Source organism: Euphorbia lathyris, chromosome 2 (genome assembly GCF_963576675.1).
Source record: "Euphorbia lathyris chromosome 2, ddEupLath1.1, whole genome shotgun sequence".
NCBI lineage: Eukaryota > Viridiplantae > Streptophyta > Magnoliopsida > Malpighiales > Euphorbiaceae > Euphorbia > Euphorbia lathyris.
This window is the reverse complement of record NC_088911.1, coordinates 132,949,533-132,973,784: the sequence shown is the minus strand read 5'-3', so window position 1 is coordinate 132,973,784 and position 24,252 is coordinate 132,949,533. Positions and strand designations below refer to the sequence as shown.

General features: G+C 36.4%; 2 protein-coding genes across 2 annotated transcripts in view; both read left to right on the top strand.

Annotated features, from left to right (window-relative positions):
• Window positions 1-24,252, top strand: part of LOC136217504 (uncharacterized) — a gene marked incomplete at its 5' end in the record, with an annotated part of 222,921 nt that overhangs the window by 117,187 nt on the left and 81,482 nt on the right. The gene's annotated exons all lie outside the window — the stretch shown is intronic.
• On the top strand, window positions 11,967-13,753 carry LOC136220235 (putative pectinesterase/pectinesterase inhibitor 28). The gene is made up of 2 exons (XM_066008021.1): window positions 11,967-12,980; window positions 13,065-13,753. The coding sequence occupies exons 1-2, from the start codon at window positions 11,969-11,971 to the stop codon at window positions 13,751-13,753; spliced, it is 1,701 nt and encodes a 566-aa protein (XP_065864093.1). The 5' UTR covers window positions 11,967-11,968.

Below are 24,252 nucleotides of genomic sequence, written 5' to 3'. Positions count from 1 at the left end.
AGGATTTCGGTAATGAGTGAGCCCAATCGAAGTGCTCCAGTGCTTCGTTGCATAGCCCCGATCAGGAACATAGGCATATTCAAGGGTTAATAGTTGAGCATATGCCATAAGAAGCATTGCTCGAAGTTGGAGGCAGAGGATGTGGAGTTGACCTTTGGATAGATGTAGTTGGTTAGTAAGTAGTGGGCGTGCCTCTGATGCTGAGTAAGCGAAGTGCAAGAGACTTCCCCTACATTCCCTTCAGGTTTACAGAAGGTATCGGTGTACTTAACCTTTTTGTAGTCATTTGTTCTTCTCAACTCAGCTCCCTCGTCCTTCAAATCTAAAAGAGTAGCTAAATACGAGCGGTCGATGATGATTTGCTTCTTGTTGACATAAGTGACCATAAAATCAATATCGTCCGTGGCAACCAACAGATTAGAGTAGAACTCAGTTACAAGCCTTGGGTAGGTCAGCCCGTTTAGGGAGAATATTTTGGTCCATCCGTTCTTAGATATCCAGTCACTATAAGGTTTCACCGTTTCTACGAAGCTTTTCGAGAACCATCGTGAAGCTACAACGTCTAAGCCTTCAACATCGGAATATACGGATCGAAATGTTCTCTCCTCAGTTTCCTCAGTTTTCTTACCCTTTTCCTTCTTCTTTTTCTTAGAAGGAGTTGAGTGCTCAGTGTGAGGATCAACACCCAGAATGCTGACCTCGTCCATGGGTTGGTCATGCTGACCATGTCCAGTATTGGCTTCATCTTCTGGAGTATCAACATACTGTTGCTCAGGTGGGGAGGTAGGATTGATGTCTGAGTGATTATCCTCATATTGGTCATCAGAGAGATTCTGGGAATCAGACATGGTGTTCTTGAGAGTTTCTTTAAGAAGATTTGAATTTCAGAAGTTTAGAGAGAATGAAGGTTCGAGTGCGAATTTCAAGCGTAGAGATTGAATAGTGAGAAAACGTTCACTATTTATAGATGATTGATGATGGCTTGATAGGTTGGATGGAACGGTGGGTATTTGAACCGTCGAAAGTCAGTTATTACTAACATTAATTTCGAGAAACGGCGCGTGCTATTACTAATGATGACGTTACATCATCCTAGAGGCTACTTAATGCGCGTGCTAGTATTAATTCTACAACGGATCTCTTACTCAGCGCTAAGAATGTCATACGTTTGGTATTCTGAGTAGTCAGTTTTACGTAGTATAATTACTCGTGTGCTTAGTAACTCAGCTTAAGATAAACACTCAGTGTGTACATCTACTCAGCATGGAGGATTTCATATCATGTTGTACTCAGCATGCAATATCTACTAATTTAGCACAAATCACTCAGCATGGTAATCACTCAACGTTTAATTTAAGCATAGAATTTTATTGAAGAGGATTAAACATACCGATAGCTTCTCTAAGTATGTTGAATTGCTCACGAGCCAGTGGCTTGGTGAAGATATCAGCAAGCTGCTCATCCGTTGGGACATAAATCAGCTTGATCTCTCCTTTGAGTACATGGTCTCTGATGAAGTGATGCCTTATGCTGACATGCTTCATCCTGCTGTTCTGAATTGGGTTCTTTGATAGGTCAATGGCACTCTTGTCGTCACATTTGACTTCAATCATTTTAGTCTGAACACCATAATCTTCTAGCTGTTGCTTGATCCAGAGGACTTGAGCAACACACCTTCCAGCAACAATGTACTCAGCTTTAGTGGTTGACAGGGCTACTGACGACTGCTTCTTATTGAACCAAGACACAAGACATCTTCCAAGGAAATGACATCCTCCTGAGGTGCTTTTTCGTTCAAGCTTGTCTCGTCCGTAGTCAGCGTCAGTGTATCCAATGAGTGTGAAATCATAAGTGTTAGGATACCATAAACCTGCATTCATTGAGCCTTGCAAATATCTAAGGATTCTTTTTACAGCTATGTAATGAGATTCCTTAGGGTTAGATTGATATCTAGCACAATAGCATACTGAGAACTGAATGCCCGGTCTACTAGCAGTTAAGTAGAGTAGAGAGCCAATCATACCTCGGTACAATTTGCTGTCTACTGACTTACCATTTTCGTCAGCGCAGAGGACAGTGTCAGTGCCCATGGGGGTAGATATTGACTTGCAGTTCTCAAGTTCATACTTCTTCAATATCTCCTTAGCATACTTAGTTTGACTGATGAAGATGCCATTTTTCCCTTGTTTGATTTGAAGTCCAAGGAAGAAGTTGAGTTCTCCCATCATTGACATTTCAAACTCAGTCTGCATCTGCTTACTAAATTCCTTGCACATGGACTCATTAGTGGCACCAAAAATAATGTCATCAACATATATCTGAGCCAGTAGGGTATCTTTACCCTTCCTCTTAATGAATAAGGTTGTATCAGCTTTACCTCTGACATAATTTCTAGTCAGCAGGAAACTGGTCAGCCTCTCATACCAAGCACGTGGTGCATGCTTGAGACCATACAGAGCCTTTTTGAGTTTATAAACGTGGTTTGGGAACTTGGGATTCTCAAACCCTGGAGGCTGATTAACATAGACTTCCTCGTTTATAACTCCATTAAGGAATGCACTCTTAACATCCATTTGAAATAATTAAAAGTTCATGTAACTTGCATATGCACATAAAATTCTTATAGCCTCTAGCCTTGCCACTGGGGCGAAGGTCTCACCATAGTCAATACCTTCTTGCTGACTATAGCCCTGAGCTACAAGTCTTGCTTTGTTCCTGACCACGTTCCCTTGTTCATCTAGCTTGTTGCGGAAGACCCATCTTGTTCCTATGGTCTTCTGACTTCTTGGATTTGGCACTAAGTCCCACACTTCATTTCTTCTGAACTGATCAAGTTCTTCTTGCATTGCACTCATCCAGAACTCATCGTGCTCAGCTTCATAGAAGTTCTTTGGTTCCTGAACTGAGACGAATGCTACATTGATGAGGTATCTCCTGAGTTGATTTCTTGTCATCAAGGTGTTTTCAGCAGCATCAAGAATGGCACTCTCTGAGTGTCCTCTTGGTATTCTGATCTCTTTTGGTAGAGTGATGTCTTGAGCTGGCTGTGTTTCAACAATCCCTGCAGGTATAGATTGGTCAGTGAAAACAATTTGAGTTTCGCTTTTACCTTTGGTCAGCCCTTGAGGTAGTGACTCAGCGGCTGTTTCTTGGTCAGCAGGTGCTGAGTATGGATCATCCTCAGTCAGCTGCTTGTCTTTTCCTGCAGGGTTAGTTTCATCGAACTCAACGTGTACTGACTCTTCTAAGACCTGAGTTTGTTTATTGAAAACTCTATATGCTTTGCTGTTTGTTGAGTAGCCTAAAAAGATAGCTTCATCAGCTTTTGAATCAAACTTAGCAAGGCTGTCTTTAGTATTTAGAATAAAACATTTACAGCCGAAGGCACGAAAGTATCCAATGTTGGGTTTTCGTCCTTTCCAAAGTTCGTAGGGAGTCTTCTTTAATATGGGTCTGACTAGAGCCCTATTAAGTATGTAGCAAGCTGTGTTGACAGCTTCTCCCTAAAAGTACTTTGGAAGCCTATGCTCACTCAGCATTGTCCTGGCTATTTCAACCAAGGTTCTGTTTTTCCTCTCAACCACCCCATTATGTTGAGGCGTTCTAGGAGTAGAAAAATTATGGTCAATGCCGCTGGCTTCACAGAATTCAACAAACTGTTGGTTTTTGAATGCTCCACCATTATCACTCCGGATGTGAGCTAACTTTAGGTCTTTATCATTTTCAAGTTTTCTTACTAGTGTTGAAAACGTCTCAAAGGTTTCATCTTTGCTACTCAGCAAGATGATCCAAGTGTACCGAGAAAAGTCATCTACAATGACCAAGGAAAATCTTCTACCACCCAAGCTCAGCGGCTGGACTGGTCTGAAGAGATCCAAGTGTGGTAACTCTAGTGGACGCTTGGTTGAGACAATGTTTTTACTATGAACAGATGTTTTAGTTTGTTTTCCAGCCTGACAAACATTGCATAATTGATCCTTTTCGAACTTAAGTTCTGGCAGTCCCTCAACTAATTGCTTTCTTGCTAATTTGGCCAGGAGGTCCATGCTTACATGACCAAGTCTCCTGTGCCATAGCCAGGAATTTTCTTCCTTTGACACTAAACATACATTTTTCGAAAATTTCTTTTCCAAATTCAGCATAAAGACACTATCAATACGAGGGGCAGTTAAAATCAATTCATTTGTTTTTCCCTTGAGTATTTTACATCCAGCGTTATCAAATATAACTTTTCTCCCGTTATCACATAGCTGAGCTATGCTGAGTAAGTTATATTTAAGTCCACTGACTAGGGAGACTGGCTCAATAGTAGGATTACCACCAACGGTTTCACCTCGTTTACGCACAAGTGTGATGAACTGAGTTTCATCACTAGTCATATGCCTCGAGCATGCGCTGTCAATGTACCACATTTTTTACTTCTCAGCACACCTCAGGCTTACCTGCAATATAGCTAGTTATCTTTAGGTACCCAAGTCTTTTTGGGTCTTTGTTTGTTAGGCTCAGCAGGTAAAGCATCATATTTAATCTTATGACGACACACTTGGACAGTGTGTCCATTTTTCCCACAGAAGTCACAGCTGACCTTCCATTTGGGATATCTCACTGACTAGTCAGCACCCCAGTGCTGAGCATGCCAGCACACCTTTGTGGTGTGTCCTTTCTTCCCACAGAAGTCACACTGGACATTCCGCTGAATATTCCATCTCTGCTGACCAGTACTTCGGTACTGAGTGTTCAGAGGAATATTTCTTTTATTCAGAATCTTGAGTTGATTCTGAATAGATGTGATGCCCTTTCTCAGTTTCTTAGAATCTGATTGGACCTTTGAGACAAACTTGTGCATAGTTTCTACGTTACTATGCAAAGTTGAGTTGTCTTGGAGAAGATATCCAAGGTCACTCAGTTTGACCTTTTCAATTTCGTCACATCGCCTGCTGAGTGCTCTAACCTTCTTGTTACACTTTTTGATAAGTGTGTAGAGGTCACTCAGAGCATTTATCATTTCATTTCTGAGCAGGGGTAGTGAAATTACCTCAGTTGAGTGTGCCTCATCGTCAGATGCAATGGAGGGGTCAGCATGCTCAGAAACATAAGGCTCAGCAAGCTCATCTGCCATGAAGCAGATCTTTGCTGACTCAGTGGCATCAACTCCTGATGATGATGATTCATCACTATCACTCCAGGTTGCCACCATTGCCTTCTTGCTATTCTTCTTTTCCTTCCTCAAGGTAGGACAACTTGATTTGATATGGCCAGTTTGATGACATTCAAAGCATGTGATGGGCTTTGAGCTGTCCTTCTTGTACTTGTTGTCGCTGGACTCAGCTTTGTACTTGTCAAACTTCTTGTAAGGCTTCTTTGAATATTTATCATTCTTTCTGAACATCCTTTTCATTTTTCTAGTGAACATTGCCATCTCTTCATCGTCTGTTGAGTTCCCATCAGTGGAGTCAGCTTTCATGACAAGAGACTTTTGCTTCTTGTCCTCAGACTTCTCCTTCACCTTGAAGTTCTTCATTGAGATCTCATGGGTCAGCAGAGATCCAATGAGTTCATCATATTTGTAGGTGGTCAAGTCTTGAGCTTCCTCAACAGTAGTTTTCTTGGCTTGCCAGCTTTTGGGAAGACTCCTCAGTATCTTCTTGACTTGCTCTTCCTCAGTAAAGATCTTGCCAAGTCTTTTGAGCTCGTTGATAATGTTTGTGAATCTTGAGTTCATTTCAGAGATTCCTTCATCATTATTCATTTCAAACAGCTCGTACAACCTCATGTGCTGGTTCACCTTGGACTCCTTAACTTTGTTGGTTCCTTCGTAGGTGACCTCTAGTTTCTTCTAGATTTCCTGTGCTGACTCACAACCTGAAATTTTATTGTACTCTGCAGCATCTAATTCACAGTGAAGCATGTTTATAGCCGAAGCATGGTTTTGTAGCTTCTTGAGGTCATCTTCTGTCCACTTAGTCTCGGCTTTAACAACCGTTTGGCCGTCAACAGTTTCAACAGGAACAAATGGGCCTTGGACTATAGAAAGCCATGCACTCATATTTGTTGCCTAAATGAAATTTTTCATTCTGTTCTTCCAAAAGGTGTAGTTAGACCCGAAGAACAGAGGAGGCTAAGTAATAGACAGTCCCTTAGGAAGAATCTGAGTTGTTTGATTTCCTGGGAGGAAACGAGTGCTGTTCTCAGCCATTGTGGGGATCAGCTCAAGATAGTTATATCTTGCTCAATGAGCTTTTAGGCTCTGATACCACTTGTTGGTCCTGTATAACGTGACAAGGTTAGTTCCAAGGGGGGGATAGGAACTATTTAAAATTTTATCCGTTAAGGCTGACTTCTTTTCTTTTGAGAAAAGGTTTACACAGCGGCGCTAAGTAGTTTTAAGACACAAGCTTAGTCAACTGGTGACTAAGTCTGCTTCTTTCCTTGAGTCAGGAGATAACACTTAAGTCTATTCCTGAACTCAGCTTCTTAGTGCACTCAACTCAGCGTGAGTTCGTTACTTAGTCAGTTTTATAGCAAGCAATATATAAAGGAGTTTAAAGGTTAGAAATATGTTACTCAGCAGACATATCCTGGTTCGGCCTCTCCGCCTACGTCCAGTCCCCGGAACTCGTTCCGAGCTTTTTGAATCCTCTACTGAGCTCTTTAAAGGTAGAGCACGAAACCTTTTACAACAGAAGCTGAGTATACAAGAGTACCTTCCTCTATTCCTCTACTCACTTCTATAACTACCACTGAGAGGCCTATTTATAGTGACACTTCAAGCACCAGTGATTTCGAATTTTGAAATAACCATTGGAGTCAAACGGCTTCCTGTCGCTTTCACTCAGTACGTGCTCAGTGTCTTCGGCCAATCATATTCTTGTATCTTCTATCTTCGCCAGTGCTCAGCAGCTTTTCGTCAGATGAAACAGAATGTTCCCACATTTATGGCAAAGTCTCCCAGACAGCTTCCTGCGCCTTCTGAGCTTTACCCAAAGTAGAAATACTTTGTCTCCAAGTTTATTCTGTTCTGCCGCTGACCTGACTACCTTGTCACTCAGTACGACGGCGTTTTGAGTCTTCTTGGGCTGTGAGGCTTTGATCTATTGACTTGGGCTTGACTTCCTCTTTTGGGCATTTGGGCCATTTATCTTAATGTCTTATAAATCAAATAAATCAACATTGAACAAACACATTAGTATGAATAAATCAAAGCATTTAAATTTAATGTGTTGGAATATTTTTATCATTCACATAAATAATTTTGTCAAGTCAAAATCATGTGGAAAGGTGTTTCAACAGTTGGGTTTTTCTAAAACATGGTGAAATAAAATAAATACAAGGGTGGCTTTTTAAGCTAAGTTCGGAAAAACCTAATGCCCAAATCATTTTGTGCTCATCAATCAATCATGTGGTTTTGAAAAGGCAACCAAAGCAAGTTCTAGACTTAACCACTCAAGCAAGCTCACTCAGAAGAAATAAAAGCAATTTAAATTTTCTAGCCATTGGCTCAAAGCTCACTTAAGTAGGTAATTTGCATTTTGACTTCTATTTGCATTAATTAAAATTAGCCAAAGTTCATTTTCAAGATATAACATTGTGAATAACACTTGAAAGGATCAATTGCTTAAGCTCATTGGATTTTTCAATTGATTGATTGTATTGAAGTTAAAGGATCCATAGATTTTCTACTTAAAGTTCAAAAAAAATCATTTTTTTTGCAAAAATAGAAAAGATCAGACGAAAAGATAAATAAATTACGACATAAAACAATTTTTCCAGGTTGTTCTATTACACATGTCGTCGCACAGAACAGCTTGGCCATGTTGTTCTATTACGCAGAAAGTCGCACGGAACAACTAAATTGAACAGTTTAATACACATATGAGAAATGCAAAACAATTGAAATTAAAACAACTAAGGACAAGTTAACGAATCAGGCCTAGGGGACCCACAAAATAATTGCTTAAGCCATCATATCAATTTGCACAAGGGGTCCAAAGACAGGGGACCGATGCAAATACAGTCTCATTTGCATCGGCCCTTTTAAAGGACCGATGCAAATGCAGTCTAATTTGCATCGGCCCTTCTAAAGGGCCGATGCAAATGCTTCGACTATTTGCATCGGCCACCGACCGATGCAAATGAATTTGCATAGAGGGCTTTTGCATCGCCCAAAAAACCGATGCAAATGGCTTTTTTTCCACTAGTGAAAATAAGGCTTTACAAAGTCATTATGTGAGCAAGCAAAAGTTTTTAGGGGGGTCCAAAGACAGGGGACCACTAAAATTGATATCAACTATAGCCACATAACATTTAGGTGCTCAACATGCAACATAATTTGAATGAATGTAGGTGCATTTTGCATGCTAAGTCACCCCCAAAATAAAACTAGCAGTTTCCTCAATGCTAACAAAAGATAGAGAATCTGTTTACCATGTTCTACTTATGCAATCAAAGAGAAAAGAGTTTAGAGACATTACCAGAAGAGGGAGATTCCACAAACTAAAACAACAAATTAACTTATTCGACCATGCTCCAATTGGTGTTTGGAGCAGACACGACCATGCTCCAATTGGTGTTTGGAGTGGACACTAGTTTTGACTGCTCTTCATGGTGGTTCATATACAAATGATGGACATGGTGGGCTAATATATGGAACCTTTTGATCTGAACCGTCCACTTCTTGCCATGCAATAACTTGCGATTGTTCTTCCACTAAGGATTTAACTAGGGTAGGCTGCTTTTCCAAATTGTTCTCCTGTTTCCACCAATAATTTTCAGAAAAGTCAGGCAGTTGCTCTGAACCTTCCTTGCATTCTTCTTTGGTATCTTGAAATTGTTTTCCTTTTTTTAAACAATTTTTCTTGATCAAATCCTGCAAAGAAGAAGAAGATTTTTTCATGAACCCATTCATTTTAAATTCCACTTTCTCATCATGTATGTTCAGTATTAATTTGCCTTTATGCACATCTATTAAAGCTCTACTTGTGGTTAAGAATGGTCTAGTTACGATTATAGGAACATAAGAATCCTCCTGGATAATAAAATCAACTGGTATGATAAATTTATCAACTTTTATGGGCACATCTTCCACAATTCCCCTAGGGTACTTGATAGATCTATCCATTAGTTGCAAAGAGCCTTAGTGGATTGTGGCTTTCTTAAACCAAATTGTTTATAAATGGAATATGGCATCAAATTTACACTAGCATCCAAATCACATAATGCATCAATTTTCAAATGTCCAATAGAGCATGTGATAGAAAACCCCCATGGATCTTTTAGCTTTTGGGGAAGAGACTACTTGTTCTGTAAAATTGCTGAACAATCTGCATTCAATTGTACTATGGCCACACTTTCAAGTTTCTGCTTGTTCTCCAAGAGCCCCTTCATGAATTTAGCATACATGGGCATCTGCATCAAAACTTGTGGTTGTGCTGGAACAACGTTATTTTTAATCTGAACAATCTCTGGTTGTTCTTCTGTCCACTTGTTCTCTGTCAGAACAACTGTTGTGGTTGTTCTCTTTGGCTCGAGCAGTTTTTCACCATTCCTAAGCATGATTGCTTTCACCCCTTCTCTTGGATTTGGTTCGATCTTACTTGGAGAAACTTAATTGTTCTTTGGGATAACCATATCGGTTAGTTGTTGCATGCGAGTCTACAAGCTCTTGATTCAATTTTGATGTTGTTGCATAAATTGCATCATCATCTCCTATATGTTGGATTTGTGCTCTTCTTTTGGTGGTAGAGGTTTTGCATACTTTTGAACAAGTTCTGGTTATTCTTTCTGTTTGAGAACAAGGTGAGTGGTAATGTCTTCTGGTTGTTCCTGAAAAAAAATTGAAATCATTTTTACAACCAGAATTATAAGTGTTAGCAAATGAATTCTCTTGTTGCTTTAAAGAGTTTCCCAAAAAGTAATATTGTTCTTGGATACAATTTTGCACTTTTCTTCTTTCACACTCAATTCCTTAATGATTTCCTCCACAAAACTCACAACTTAAAGGTATGTTTTGAACAACCGAAACATTAGTCATTTCCATTTTCTTCAGTTTTTTGGACAATGCTTCAACTTGTTCTGAAAGTTGCAACACAATTTTTGCTCCATGAATCCTCCCGTTTCCACCATTACTCCTCGAATGCCATTTATGTCTTGTTCTCACTAATTTTTCAATCAAGTCATAGAACTCTTCCACCTCTAGCTTATCCAGATCACCATTTGCCACTAAATCAATTTGAATTTTACATTCATTGCTCAACCCATTGTAAAATATTTGCATATAAATGGGTATCTTGTGATTTGGTACTCTTCTCAATAACTCTTTAAATCTCTCCCAACCTTCTGGAAGTGACTCATTATCACATTGGGTGAATTTGGAGATCTCATTTCTCATTTGAACAACCTTGGAAGGTGGAAAATATTTTGTCAAAAAGGCTCCAAGCATTTGATTCCAAGTTGTGACGGATCCCGGTTGCAAAGAATTGAGCCACCTCTTTGCTTTGTCCTTTAAGGAGAATGAGAATAGCTTCAACCTGATCACATCGTCAAAACACACCCATTTTAGATTTGAAAGTATTACAAATATTAAGAAAATCATAAATATGATCATTAGGATCCTCATTTGGCAATCCACTAAATTGAACAATTGCTTACAATATTCTTTTTTATCATGGAGGCTTTAATCTCAAATTCATTTTCTTCTTCATCCAACATCACGATGCATGACATATGTACCATAAATGAATGCTTTGAATACTCTTTCATTCGTAAGGGTGAAACATTTTTCTCCATGTTTTTTTTGTTGTTCCTCTGCTTGTTCTTCTTCTTCGACTGCTTGTTCTGACTGAACAAATTCACACTTAACAAACAGGTGAGAACCGACTGTTATATATAAAAAACGACTTTAACTTTTCTATCCCCGGCAACGGCACTAAAAACCTGCTATCCCCCAAAGGGTGTGACTCTAGCAGGTGCACTAGGTACAAGTAACAAAGTGATAGTAAATTATCGTCTCCACAGGGATAGAACAAGCAAAAATCACTGATATTTAAATAGAACAATCAGATTCTTAGAACAGAGAGTTGGGTGACTTAAAATAGGAGTTTAAGTAATTAAAATTAAACGCAAGAAATATAATACACGAATCAGAACTAATAACAAACATGCAAAGTAATTCTATAAAATTCTATAAAATATATTGGTATTTTTTTTTGCACAAAATTATATTTTTTATTCATCTCATCCACACAGTTTCTTAGAGACAAATAAGTTCCACACTACTACATTAAAATAAATATATATATATATATATATATATATATATATATATATATTTTTTGTTATTAAAATATATTAAAATATTAAAGAGTAATTTTGGTATTTTATGACTAATGTATAAGGTAAAAACATATGAACCTTATATTTATTTACCCTATTTATAAATACTTGTTATAAAATTTAAATTTGCTGTGTTGTTTTTAAGGAAGTGTAAATTTACTCATATATTTCTTTAATATTTATAGATATAAGGTACCTTAACGTTTACATGCATGAGTAATTTTACACTTAACATTTAAAATGGTGTAATTTTACCCCTAATGTTGACAAGTTGGATCAAATACTAAATAATGGATATTTTAGGGATATTTTAGCGTTTTTAATCAAGATCAATTTTACGAACATTAAAATTTAGACGGAATGATTTAACATTAAATTTTTGAACAAATTTATCGAAAAACATTTATATATATATATAATGGATTAAATTAAGAAAGATGAATCAAGATAATAATGGATTTTGTAATAAAGGAAAATTTAAGCTAAAACAAACAGGTTTTTCTTAAATTAAGCTTAAACCATAAACTAATTAGTAATAGCTATAATTAGTAACTCTAATGAAAAATAATTCCCTCTGATAATAGCTATAAAACCCCAAATGTTTTTCAGAAAAAGTATTCACCAGATCAATTCAACAATGGCATACGGAAACGAAGACGGTGCGGCCAAGAAGAAGAAGATCGCCGTGATCGGCATTTCTTCCTTGATTATGGTAGCTATGGTTGTGGCCGTAACCGTCGGAGTTAAAGGTAGCGGTTCCTCTGGTGAATCAGGTTCCGCCCCCCATATTTCTACCTCCAAAAAATCAATTCAGTCCATTTGTCAGCCGACCGATTATAAACAAACCTGTGAGCAAAGTCTTACAAAAGTCGCCGGAAATGCGACGTCACCGAACCAGCTAGTTATGGCTGGATTTGAAGCTGCGATTAAAGCTCTTGAAAAGGCAATTGAAAATTCCACCACCGTGCGAGATGCTGCTAAAGATCCAATGTCGAAACAAGCTCTTGCTAATTGCAAAATATTGATGAAAACCGCCATTAAAGATCTCCGAGTTTCTATTAAACAGGTCGGAGATATTGATCTGACGAAACTCGATGAACTTCTCGATAACCTCAAAATCTGGCTTAGTGCTACGATTACTTATCAGCAGACTTGCATCAATGGCTTTGATAACACCACAGGAAAAGCCGGTGAGAAAATGAAGGGAATTTTGTTAACTTCTAGTCAGCTTTCAAGCAATGGACTTGCGATGGTCGTCGGACTTTCTTCTATTCTCGGTGATTTCAATTTATCAGTAATTACAGGCCGGAAACTTCTTTCAACCAATATGGCTACCGAGCCGACGTGGATTTCTCCTGCTAGAAAGAGACTTCTTGCTGCTACTCCGGCGATGATTAAGCCTGATATTACTGTTGCTCAGGATGGAAGTGGCCAATTTAAAACCATTGATGAAGCTATTAAGAAGATTCCTGATTTCAGAACTGAACCTTTTGTTGTTTATGTTAAGGCTGGAGTTTACAAGGAGAAGATCACTTTTAAAAGAGCAGCGACTCATGTCATGTTGATCGGAGATGGTCCGACTAAGACTAAGATCACTGGAAATGCTAGCTTTGCTAGTGGTGTTGCCCCTATCATGACCTCCACAGTCTGTAAGTAGCTCTAGAGTTTGAGTTTTAATTTTTCATATATTTTTTCTTTTTTTATCCTAATCTGTTTTCGTTTATTTGGTGCAGCTGTTAGCGGATCTCACTTTATAGCAAAGGATATCGGGTTCGAAAACACAGCCGGAGCCATCGGACATCAAGCAATAGCACTCAAGGTGCAATCTGATATGTCCATCTTCTACAACTGCCATATAAATGGCTACCAAAACTCCCTTTTCGCCCACACTTACCGCCAATTCTACCGTGACACCACAATTTCTGGCACCATCGACACAGTTTTTGGGGACGCCGCCGCAGTTTTCCAAAACTGTAAGTTCGTGATCAGAAAGCCAATTGATCTTCAGAAATGCACAATCACAGCACAAGGAAGGAATGACACAAGGCAAACAACTGGTTTCATCATCCAAAACTCCACCATTACAGCTGAAAAGGACTACCTCGCCGTCAAGGAGACAAATCCGGCTTTCCTAGGCCGTCCAAGGAATCCTTATTCAAGGACTATCTTTATGCACACTAATATTGAAAATGTGATCAATGCAAAAAGATGGTCTCCATGGATGGGAACATATGGAACTGAAACTTGTTTCTATGCTGAGTATGAGAACAAAGGACTTGGTGCTGATACATCAAAGAGTGTTACTTGGAAGGGTGTTAAGAAGATTACTGCTCAAGAGGCTGCCGAATTTTCTGCCGGAAAATTTATTGATGGAGATAGTTGGATTACTTCCTTTGGGGTACCTTATTCTTCCGCTATTTAAATATGAAGTTGTATTTTAGCAACATTCAAAAAATAATAATAAATGCCATGTTATCAATAATAACTATTTTATGTTAATTAATTATTGTTTTTTATTTATTGAAAATACAAAATAACATTTCAATGTTTTTATTTTCATTTATAGAGAAACATTTCGTGATGTTAATTTCTTCTTCCCCTATGTTTATGTTTAGTCTTTTTTAAGTTGACGAATATATTTTTTAAATGGTCTAATAAATAATATATTAATGACCATATTATTATATTTGTCGCTCAATTGTAAATCTATATATGAAACCGTTACACTTATCCACCTCATACATAAAAAAGAGTTAAGCTTAGAGTTTATGCTTAGAATTTACCTCAAAATATGAGCTCGGCTTACCCCTCCCCGCCCTAGTCTTATATTATATATTTTCTTACATTTCTTATCCAAGTTTGATATTTTAATTAATTAATATATATATATATAAACTAATTAAATTTGCGTTTGTTGTATTTTTTTTTATTTTTCATAACTATACATTAATGTTACTTTACTTTTTAATATAAATATTAGTTTGATTGGTTGGGTTTGAGAATTAATTCTCTCCGCCTTGTCCAAATCGATCAAAACCCATATGGGCTAGATTAGATTGGTCAATATAGTTACATGTTAAGCACGAATAAATCCTACTCGAGTCCGATCTGGTGCAACCAATAAACAAGTTTACTCAAGTTACATACAACTTTAGGAGACCTAAAAAATATATTTAAATAATACTAAATTCACAAGAGCATTTAATAACATGAGTTGCACAGGTTATGTATCTAATTAGCAGGTCAATCAATATTTAAGATATAGATTAGAATCCGATTTAACTTTAACCTTAACGTGGAAATCATGTTTGTCGATGCAGTTTTTAGCACTTCACTCAAAACCATATTAAGCAAATATAGTGTTTGTTTAGGTTAATAAAACAACAATTTTTGTTCTTTTTGTTAGAAATAGTAGCATTTTTTAGCTTTTCAAGATAAGTTGTTTGTATTTATTAAATTTTGCCAAATTTATTATTCTTATTTTCACAAAACATGTTTCATTTTAAACGTTATTCCTATCATTATCGAAAGAACAAGATTTTTCTTTATTCAATAAATTATTTTTTTAATTTTTATTTAGTTATTTAGGTTATTTTATCAATCTATATATCATATTTTTCATAATTTATTTATTGATTAATTTAAAATATTTCCATATTAGTGATTTTACATACTAACATTAATAATTCATCACAATTTTATCAGACATTAATAAATAATCAAATAATAGCAAACAATTAACAACAAACTATTAACTGCAACATCAAAAGTCCCTTGAGGCGAATCATATTCCTCAAAGATAGGAAGATAACACAAAAAAGCCTTTAAGGCTAAAAGTCTTCCTCAGAGATAGGAAGACAAAAACAAAGGATACAACTGGCCACCTATCCTAAAAAACAGATTCTGGACTAGCAAACACATGGAAAAAACAAACAGATTCTGAAACATAAAATGCGAATAAAGAGCAGATTCGAATAAAACAAGCAAAAATAGAGATATATATAAAAGTGAATGCTATCATTACAAATAAAACTAAGGAAACACTATTTCTTTAGACAAAAATGTTTACATTTAAAGGTCTCAAGAAGTGGCGGAGTCTTCCTTGCCTTTGTCCACTTCAACCTGAAAAGACGTGGAATTTTACGCATCCTTCGCATCCACAGCTACTGGATCAATGATTATGACATCTTCAACATTATTGGCGGGTAGCTCTGAAGTCTCGCCCTCCGCATCCGACGAAGCTTTTCGATCTTCCGCAGCTAGGATTTCTTCATATATGACTTTAGAAGCATTCTCCAAGGTATCATAATGAAGAGCTTCTTCAATTGAAGGGACTTTGAATTCTGGATCCTCAAAGTCTAGCTCCGGATAGTCAGGGCCGGCTCGGGACTACTTGAGGCCCTAGGCGAAATATAAAATATTGGCCCTTATATACAAGTAAAACTATAAAAATAAATAGATGTATTTAAGTATAATATCATCCTCTCTTTTGGCGGAGGAATACCTTACAACTTTTACAAATACATGAATATATATATATTTATATACATGAAATTACAAATTTAATATTCATCTAAAAATTGCTCTAGCCCGTTGAGATGCAAAATCACTAATTAAACTTTTATATTCAATATCCTTTAATGTCTCATTTTCAATAGACAATAAAGCTAATCCATTTAATCTTTCCTGCGACATAGTAGAACATAAATAATTTTTAATCAACTTTAATTTTGAAAAACTTCTTTCTGCAGACGCAACTGTTACAGGTATTGTTAGTAAAAGTCGATAAATAATAAAAGAATTAGGAAACGAGTTTATTCTTTTAATAACAGATAGTATCTTTAAAGGAGAATCATTTTCTATTTCTAAAACTACTTTCAATACTTTTAACTCAGAAAATAAATCATAACCATCAACATCAAATTGTCCATTATGCTCAAATAAATCACTTAATTCATGACATTTTTTCTCCAAATCATTGTCATTTAAAGATTTTAATTTCTCTGAAGTAAACAAAAATCCAAACTTTTGCTCATAATAAGAAAAATGTTCAAATCTTGTTTTCATAGAGGCTATTGCTTGATCAAGTATGTACAAAAAATAATCAACCCGAAAAGATTCCTCACATGTTCTCACTATCTCATCATCTTGATTTTCATCAAAAAATTTCTTTCTTTTAATAAAACGTTTCTCACGAAATGCCGGATGAGAATCAATTTCAATTGCAAGTTTTTTAGCTAAATCTAAAGCGGATGCATATCCATTTTCCCTATAATTTTCTAAAAAGGAAATAAGACACTTCAATTTATCAATAGCAATATCAATTTGCATGTCATTAGATTGCAAAGTTTTGCTTACTGTATTTACTGCAAATAATATATCATACCAAATAATACCAGATTAGAATAGTTGAGCAAAATTGTAAGTGAGTATGAAGAAGAACTTGTAGAGAACCAGATTAGAATAATTATAGTTGAGCACAATTGTAAGTGAATATAAAGAAGAACTTGTAGTAGAGAAATTTAATTGTAAAAAACTCAATTTATAAGGACTGATCTTGTCTTTTCAAGTTTTTGAACGTTAGAAAACTGATACAATGGAATCTGTTTTCTTTTCCAAGTCTCTGATCAAACACAAAAAGATGAGATAATGATCTACTTACTAGCATTTAGTCAATTGAGTGGGGCCTCTTTTATCCCTCCAAAAATAAAATATGGCAATATTTTGTACTTTCCAATCTCCACATTAAATGAAACTGACAATTTTTTTTTACTTAAATTCTTATATATGTAGCAAATTTATCCCAGCTCTCTTTTTTTACCAATTAACCAAACTAACCTATATATTACTATAATAATATATATGGGGCCCTAATTTTTAGGGGGCCCTAGGCAATTGCCTAGGTTGCCTAGAAGCTCAGCCGGCCCTGCGGATAGTCTCTCTTTACGACGGAACAGATCCGTTCGTTGTAGTAGTATGCGTGAAGACCATACGCCCTTTCCAGGTCGATTTTATCTTGCTTACGCCCTTTCTCAGCCGCCTCTAGGGACTAGCTCACCATTAACATTCTCAGAATTAGCCTTTTGTTGTGCCAGCTTAGCCTCGAGGTTGTGGATCTTTCCCTCGAAGGAATCCAATATTGCTCGAGCAACACTGTTACTTGCTTTCTGATTTGCCTACTTTGATTCGAGCTCCTTAACACGAGTCTCATGAGCTACACCTTCAACCAGACCAACCTCTATGGACTGGAGATGGTTGAAAAGCTGAAAAAGAAAAGAGTTAGAAAAATGAAAAATGAAAAGCTAAAAGGAAAGATTCATAAGATACGCACCGGCATAGCTTTTCTCTTGGCTTACTTTAGATGGCTTGAGGGCGGATATTTTCGTCGATTCACATGAACGGTTGGCATCTGACGAATCATCTTATCCACATCATTAAGCATGATGTAAGATTCCAATGTTAAAAACTGTGCATATTTAGCACACCAGTATTCGCCAAGATTTGGCTTCTCTAGCTACAAAGACATGGAAAATGTAAGCATAAAAAATAAAGTCTAAAATCGAGAGGAATGATAAGAAGTGGGTGCCAAAATAGACACATTTGAATGGGTGGAAACCAAGCCCTCAACTAGAGAAGAGCTGCTTGTGCTGCTGGACGGAGAATGGCATAAAGGCACCTTCTTGCCAATGGATAAAGCCCCAGATTTGAGCTTGTTGGCAGAAGGTACAACCTCGACCTCAGCTGCTGAGCACTTGCCCTCCTTCTTATTCGAGGCCGCCTTAGCCTTCTCTAGAGCCGCATGGGCTTTTCTTTGTTTTCTACACTCTGCAATCAGAGAATTCGCGTCCCTGTCAAAGGATGAAAAGCATTAGATACGCAAAAGGAGAAAACAAACATACCTTCACTAAAGTCTTTATAAGAACGGTAATAAAGAACGCCATCACGGATCTCCACTAGAGGGACACCCACCTTCTTGAACTCCAAAACTTAATCGCATGTCCAAAAATTGGCCTTGATAGACCTCATCAAATTCACATTGCTTTCCAACTCGAGGTTCAGATAGAACTTTCTATTCGCATGTTCCTTAGGGTTATAGTTCCATGACCTGGGAAACCCTAAGGAAACGCCATTCGCCTCCTTGATGAAAAAGTACTTGCTCCCCTAGTTATGGATGTTTGACATCTTACAGTCAAAACGGGAATAACCCCGCAGCCGTTGGAAGGTGAGGTGATCTTCCACCTCACGCTTGGTTAGCGTATGCAGGGAATGGAAGACCCATGGACTCAAAACTATTCCTAGATTCGTCACAAGGTACGAATCACATATGATATATATCTAGCCACCCGTTAGGATGAAGCTGGCAAATAGGGATTCCAAAGAAATCTCAAATGTTGCCTACCACTTCGGGGACAGGGTATTAAAATCCCCTTTCTATGTGGCTTATATACACCGTGAAGCACCTCATTGGGGTTGAGAAGGATGGTGATAAGGCCCTGGGACTACACACTCAGCCGCCTGCAGCCAAGGATACAAACTCTTCAGGGCGACAATCACCTCAAAGTCAATTTTTGACTAGGTAATTTCCATTTTAGGAGCCTTTGCTCCCTTCTTCTTCTTTTTGGGGGCCGAAGAACTGGCTTCTTCCCCCTCCCTGGAAAGGGGATTATGTGCCTCCATCGTCACGACCGGAGTTGTCACCGGAGGAGGCTGATGAATGTTCTGAGATACCCTTTGGGGCTTCTCAAAACCCAAAGTCCTCTCAGATGACTCAACAGAAGAATCTAGACTCATATTCAAAACAAACGAAGTACATGAAGTTGTCAATAGGAAATGGGCATTTACATGAAAAGAGAAAATCGAAGATGAAGGTCTGAGAGCGAAAAGAAGGAATTCTGGGAGTAAGAAGTAAGGAAGAATACGAAGTGAGAATTCTATAAAGGGAAAATCCACCCTTATAAAAGAAAGGGCGTTGGTACCTAGGGAAATGGGTATAGATGTGCCACATGTCTTCCTCTGAATGGCAAACAAAAATGTTCCCACACAGCGCAATCAAAGCGCAAGCACGCCATGAAGGTGAAAAGTCGTAAATGACCTGAATGTCATTTTGGGGGGCTTCTGATAAGATCCGCATCCCTAGGGAAAACTAGTAAAACCCCACATATAAAAGGACATGTTCGCATAAAACACGGCCACGTGGTAAAAACCTCGGATATGAAAATAAGGCATACGCCAAGTGAGAATTAGACTCGCTAAAAGAGGATAGATACACCAATTAAGGTTGATACGCCACCATTACCACTAAGCCGTTTTTAGGAACCTCCATAATCAGTACCATTAAATAGTTCATTAACAAACCTGAAGAATGTGCAATAAATACATTAAAGAGCACTAAATCATAGATTTTGCATGTACTACAAATATGGTTAGAGAATCTAGTATAAAAACACCAATCCCAAGGAGTATTAGGTATGCATTCTTAATCTTTACTATACTGCTTTTGAGTTTATTCTTGGAATTATTTCTGACTTTGGCATCAGAGTTTCCCCCACTGAACCCAACGAAACCTCCCATTGGAAGGCAAATTAAGCAGAAGCGAGAGCATATATACAGAATGATTGGGGTACTGATTCGGTTAGAAGCCAAATTAAACATGAATCTGATGCATTAGGAGAGCTACTTTTATAGGATGAAGTTATCTAGCAGCAACATTCTCGAGTTCAATGGCTATTGGGGGGTGATGTGAATACAACCTTCTTTCATTCGAAGGTGTCTACTTTAAGGAAGACAAATTCACTTCTAAACTGCAAGATGAAAATGGAAATTGGTTCGCTAGGGATGATAAAATAGTAGTGCTAATGTGGAATTATTTTTCCACTCTTTTCGCTAATCTAATCCTTCTAATGTTGATGCTATATTTCAAAAGATGACGAGCAGGGTAGAGATGGATGGGAATGCAGTGCTAGTAGCCCCCATATCATCGGAGTAAGGTGAAGGTAACAATTAAGGAATTCCGAATAAAGCTTTTGGACCTGATAAGATGACATGGTTTTTTTATCAGGCAAACTAAGACTTGGTTGGGGACGAGGTGATCGATTTTATTTTGAAATTCATTGATATAGATGAATTACAAAAAAAAAAATCATACTCATATTACTCTTTTCCAAAAGGTAAAACAACCCACTTTAGTGAATGATTCAAGATTGATTAGTCTTTACAGTGTTCTATATAAGGTGATATAAAAGGTCCTTACTAATAAACTAACATTTGTGCTGCCTGATGTTATTTACCACACACATATTGCATTTGTCCCTAGTAGATTGATCGTATATTGTGCTTTATTAGCTTTTGAGATTTCTCATTCAATGAAGATGCGGTTGAAAGGAAGAGTTGGTCAGTTTTGTCTAAAGCTGGATATGAGTAAAACATGTGATATAGTGGAATGGAAGTTCCTAGATAGAGTTATGAAGTAGTTGGACTTCTCGGATCATTTTTGTTTTTTGATAATGTAGTGTATCTCGACTGTCTCTTTCTCCTTTTTAGTGAATGGTCAATCGAGAGCTCGTCTTGTTCCGGAGAGAGGATTGAGGTAGGGGGCCCCATTTCTTCCTATCTTAAGTAGATATGTAAACCACTACATTACCATTTTCCAATTCACATCTATACTGGCGCCTTTTTCACAATTTGTCAATATGAAACGTGTAAATTCGAAATGTAATAAGGATAACTTCTTTAGTTGTTATTAAAATTCGAGTCCATTCAGATTCGAGTCGTAAAAAGTTATGTGAGCTAAAATAAACTTGGGCTAACCATTTTAGATGTTGGCCTAAAACCAGTTTAGCGTCTAAAGAAAATCTCATTGTGATAAATAATAATGCAGGAAAGCATTATATAAAATGTACATTTTAAATAAATATACTGGTTTTTTTTACACAAAATGTACATTTTAATTATATAAAATTTAGGGTAATGATTTATTAGTCCTCTGATTTTTACCTAACTGATTGTTTAACCTTCATATTTTAGAAAACATATTATAAGGTCCATATTTTTTATCATTGATAATCTTTTGGTCCTTCTATCTATATATTTTAGATTTTTAACCATTATATTCACTATAAACATGCAAATTGAAAATAAAGGAGTAAGGTCATTTTGCATCGCACTATATAGTTGTCCTGAAAGCTAAGATATATTTGTTTAAATCTAAAAAAATAGACAAAATCATTAAAGGGTTGACGGTGATAAAAAAAAATGGACCTTATAATTTGTTTTTCAAAATAGTAGGATTAAACAGTGTGTGATGTAAAAATGTGGAGACTAATAAATTGTTTATCCTAAACTTAATTATGTAATGACCCATCTAAAATGCTATGTATTTTTTCTTGAACCTATTATGCAATTAAATTTGTAACTTTTTATTATTTAATAAATTGAACTTTCCAAATTTTAAGTCTACCAGATGCTATTTATTGATTTGACGCACATTAAATTTATCAGATATGCAACATAAATTTCATTGGCATTTTGATAAATTAGCAAATAAATGTTTTATGATCTCAAAGTTTACAATTTCAGGGTATTAAATGGAAAAAAACATACAAATTTGAGTGTGATAAGTTAAGTATAATTAACTTCAAAATATTAAAAAAAAAAGTATACAATTATGTATCAAAACTTTTTTCTTTTACTATTTCTATATTTGGCATTAAAATCATTCAATATATTTTTATATATTTTATTGTATATTTATAAAGGTAAATAATTGTTCTACCAAAAAAAATAAATAAAGGTAAATAATTATAAATTTTCTATATTTTACTAAATCAATTATGTTATTATAAAGTCCTTAAATTATATCTTAATAAACTATTTAATATCTTTATTTATTTTTTATATATGAAAATACACAATTGTCTCTAGTTATATAAATAAGAAAACTTATATTTTAGTTTTCAAATTTAATCAAAATAGTTCAATGGAAGTTTAATTCCTATATTTATTCCTTTTAGTTTTTGTTATAATTTTTATTTATTCTTTAGTATTTTTGTCCACTAGAAGGTGTGGCTCTAGCAAGTGCACTAGGTACAAGTAATAAAGTGATAGTAAATTATCGTCTCCACAGGGATAGAACAAGCAAAAGTCACTGATATTTAAATAGAACAATCAAATTCTTAGAACGGAGAGTTGGGTGACTTAAAATTGGACTTTGAGTAATTAAAAATTAAATGCAAGAAATATAATACACGAATCAGAGTTAATAACAAACATGCAAAGTAATTCTAGGGTGGGTCAGGATAATAGAGGATAGGCTGGAAGCACAACCAGGCGGCTAGTGAACAAGCAGATTTCTCCCTAATGAACAATATCATGCACATAGATCCAAGCTAGCTTCAACTAATCTCACTAAGGTCAGGTCTCCCATGTTCCAGAGATTCTTCTAAGAGTACGCAAAGTAGTGTAAAACGTAGGCTCACAAAGACTCTTATGCATTAAGAACACGAAAGCATTTTAACGGTGAAGCTAAAAACCCTTGGCACATTAGTTAATCATGTCTCCATCGTTAAGTAATGCGTGTCAGATGGTATTTTTTGGTGTCTAACCCGAGTCTCCTCCGTAATTATTCGACTAAAGTATAGGCTAGCTAGACTTATAATGAATTAAACACCCAACCTAACAATCATCTAAAGATATTCTTGCATATAATAGGGAAGAAAACCCACTTACATCCACCAAACTAAGGTTGGCTTCAGCCCGTAGAGTGACTACTCATTCTTTATCACCATGCAATACAAGAAGAAAGGAAGTTTAAGTTTGGTCTATATTAGACCTTCTCTTATTGATGATTCTGAAATTGGAGTTCTGATCTCCTTTGATACAACACCCTAAAGTGGGTTTAAATAAACAAGAAAAATAATAAAATACTAAAGGAAAGGCAACTACATAGAAATCAGCAGCTGAGAACAATCTGCCGAAACAGACAAAACAGTCTCGGATAACAGATAAACGTTTTGTAGCAAAAGATAAAATAACATACAGTAAAGGATAAAACAGCACCAGCAGACAAGTCTGCCTATAAAAGGACAATGTTTTCTTTTCGATAATCCATTCAAGATGCATGCGAGGACTTTTTGACTTAGAAACATTACTAGAAGAGAGAGATTCCACAAAATAAAACAACAAATCAACTTATTCGACCATGCTCCAATTGGTGTTTAGAGCGGACACTGGTTTTGGCTGCTCTTCATGGTGGTTGATATACAAATGATGCACATGGTGGGCTAATATATGGAACCTTTTGAGCTGAACCGTCCACTTCTTGCCATAGAATAACTTGTGATTGTTCTTCCACTAAGGATTTAACTATGGTAGGCTGCTTTTCCAGATTGTTCTCCTGTTTCCACCAATAGTTTTCAGAAAAGTCAGGCATTTGCTCTGAACCTTCCTCGCATTCTTCTTTGGTATCCTGAAATTTTTTTCCTTTTTTAAACAATTTTTCTTGATCAAATCTTGCAAAGAAGAAGAAGATTTTTTCATGAACCCATTCATTTTAAATTCCACTTTCTCATCACGTATGTTCAGTATTAATTTGCCTTTGTGCACATCTATTAAAGCTCTACTTGTGGTTAAGAATGGTCTACTTAAGATTATAGGAACATGAGAATCCTCATCCATATCCATGATAATAAAATCAACTGGTATGATAAATTTATCAACTTTTATGGGCACATCTTCCACAATTCCCCTAGGGTACTTGATGGATCTATCCATTAGTTGCAAAGAGCCTTAGTGGATTGTGGCTTTCTTAAACCAAATTGTTTATAAATGGAATATGGCATCAAATTTACACTAGCATCCAAATCACATAATGCATCAATTTTCAAATGTCCAATAGAGCATGTGATAGAAAAACCCCATGGATCT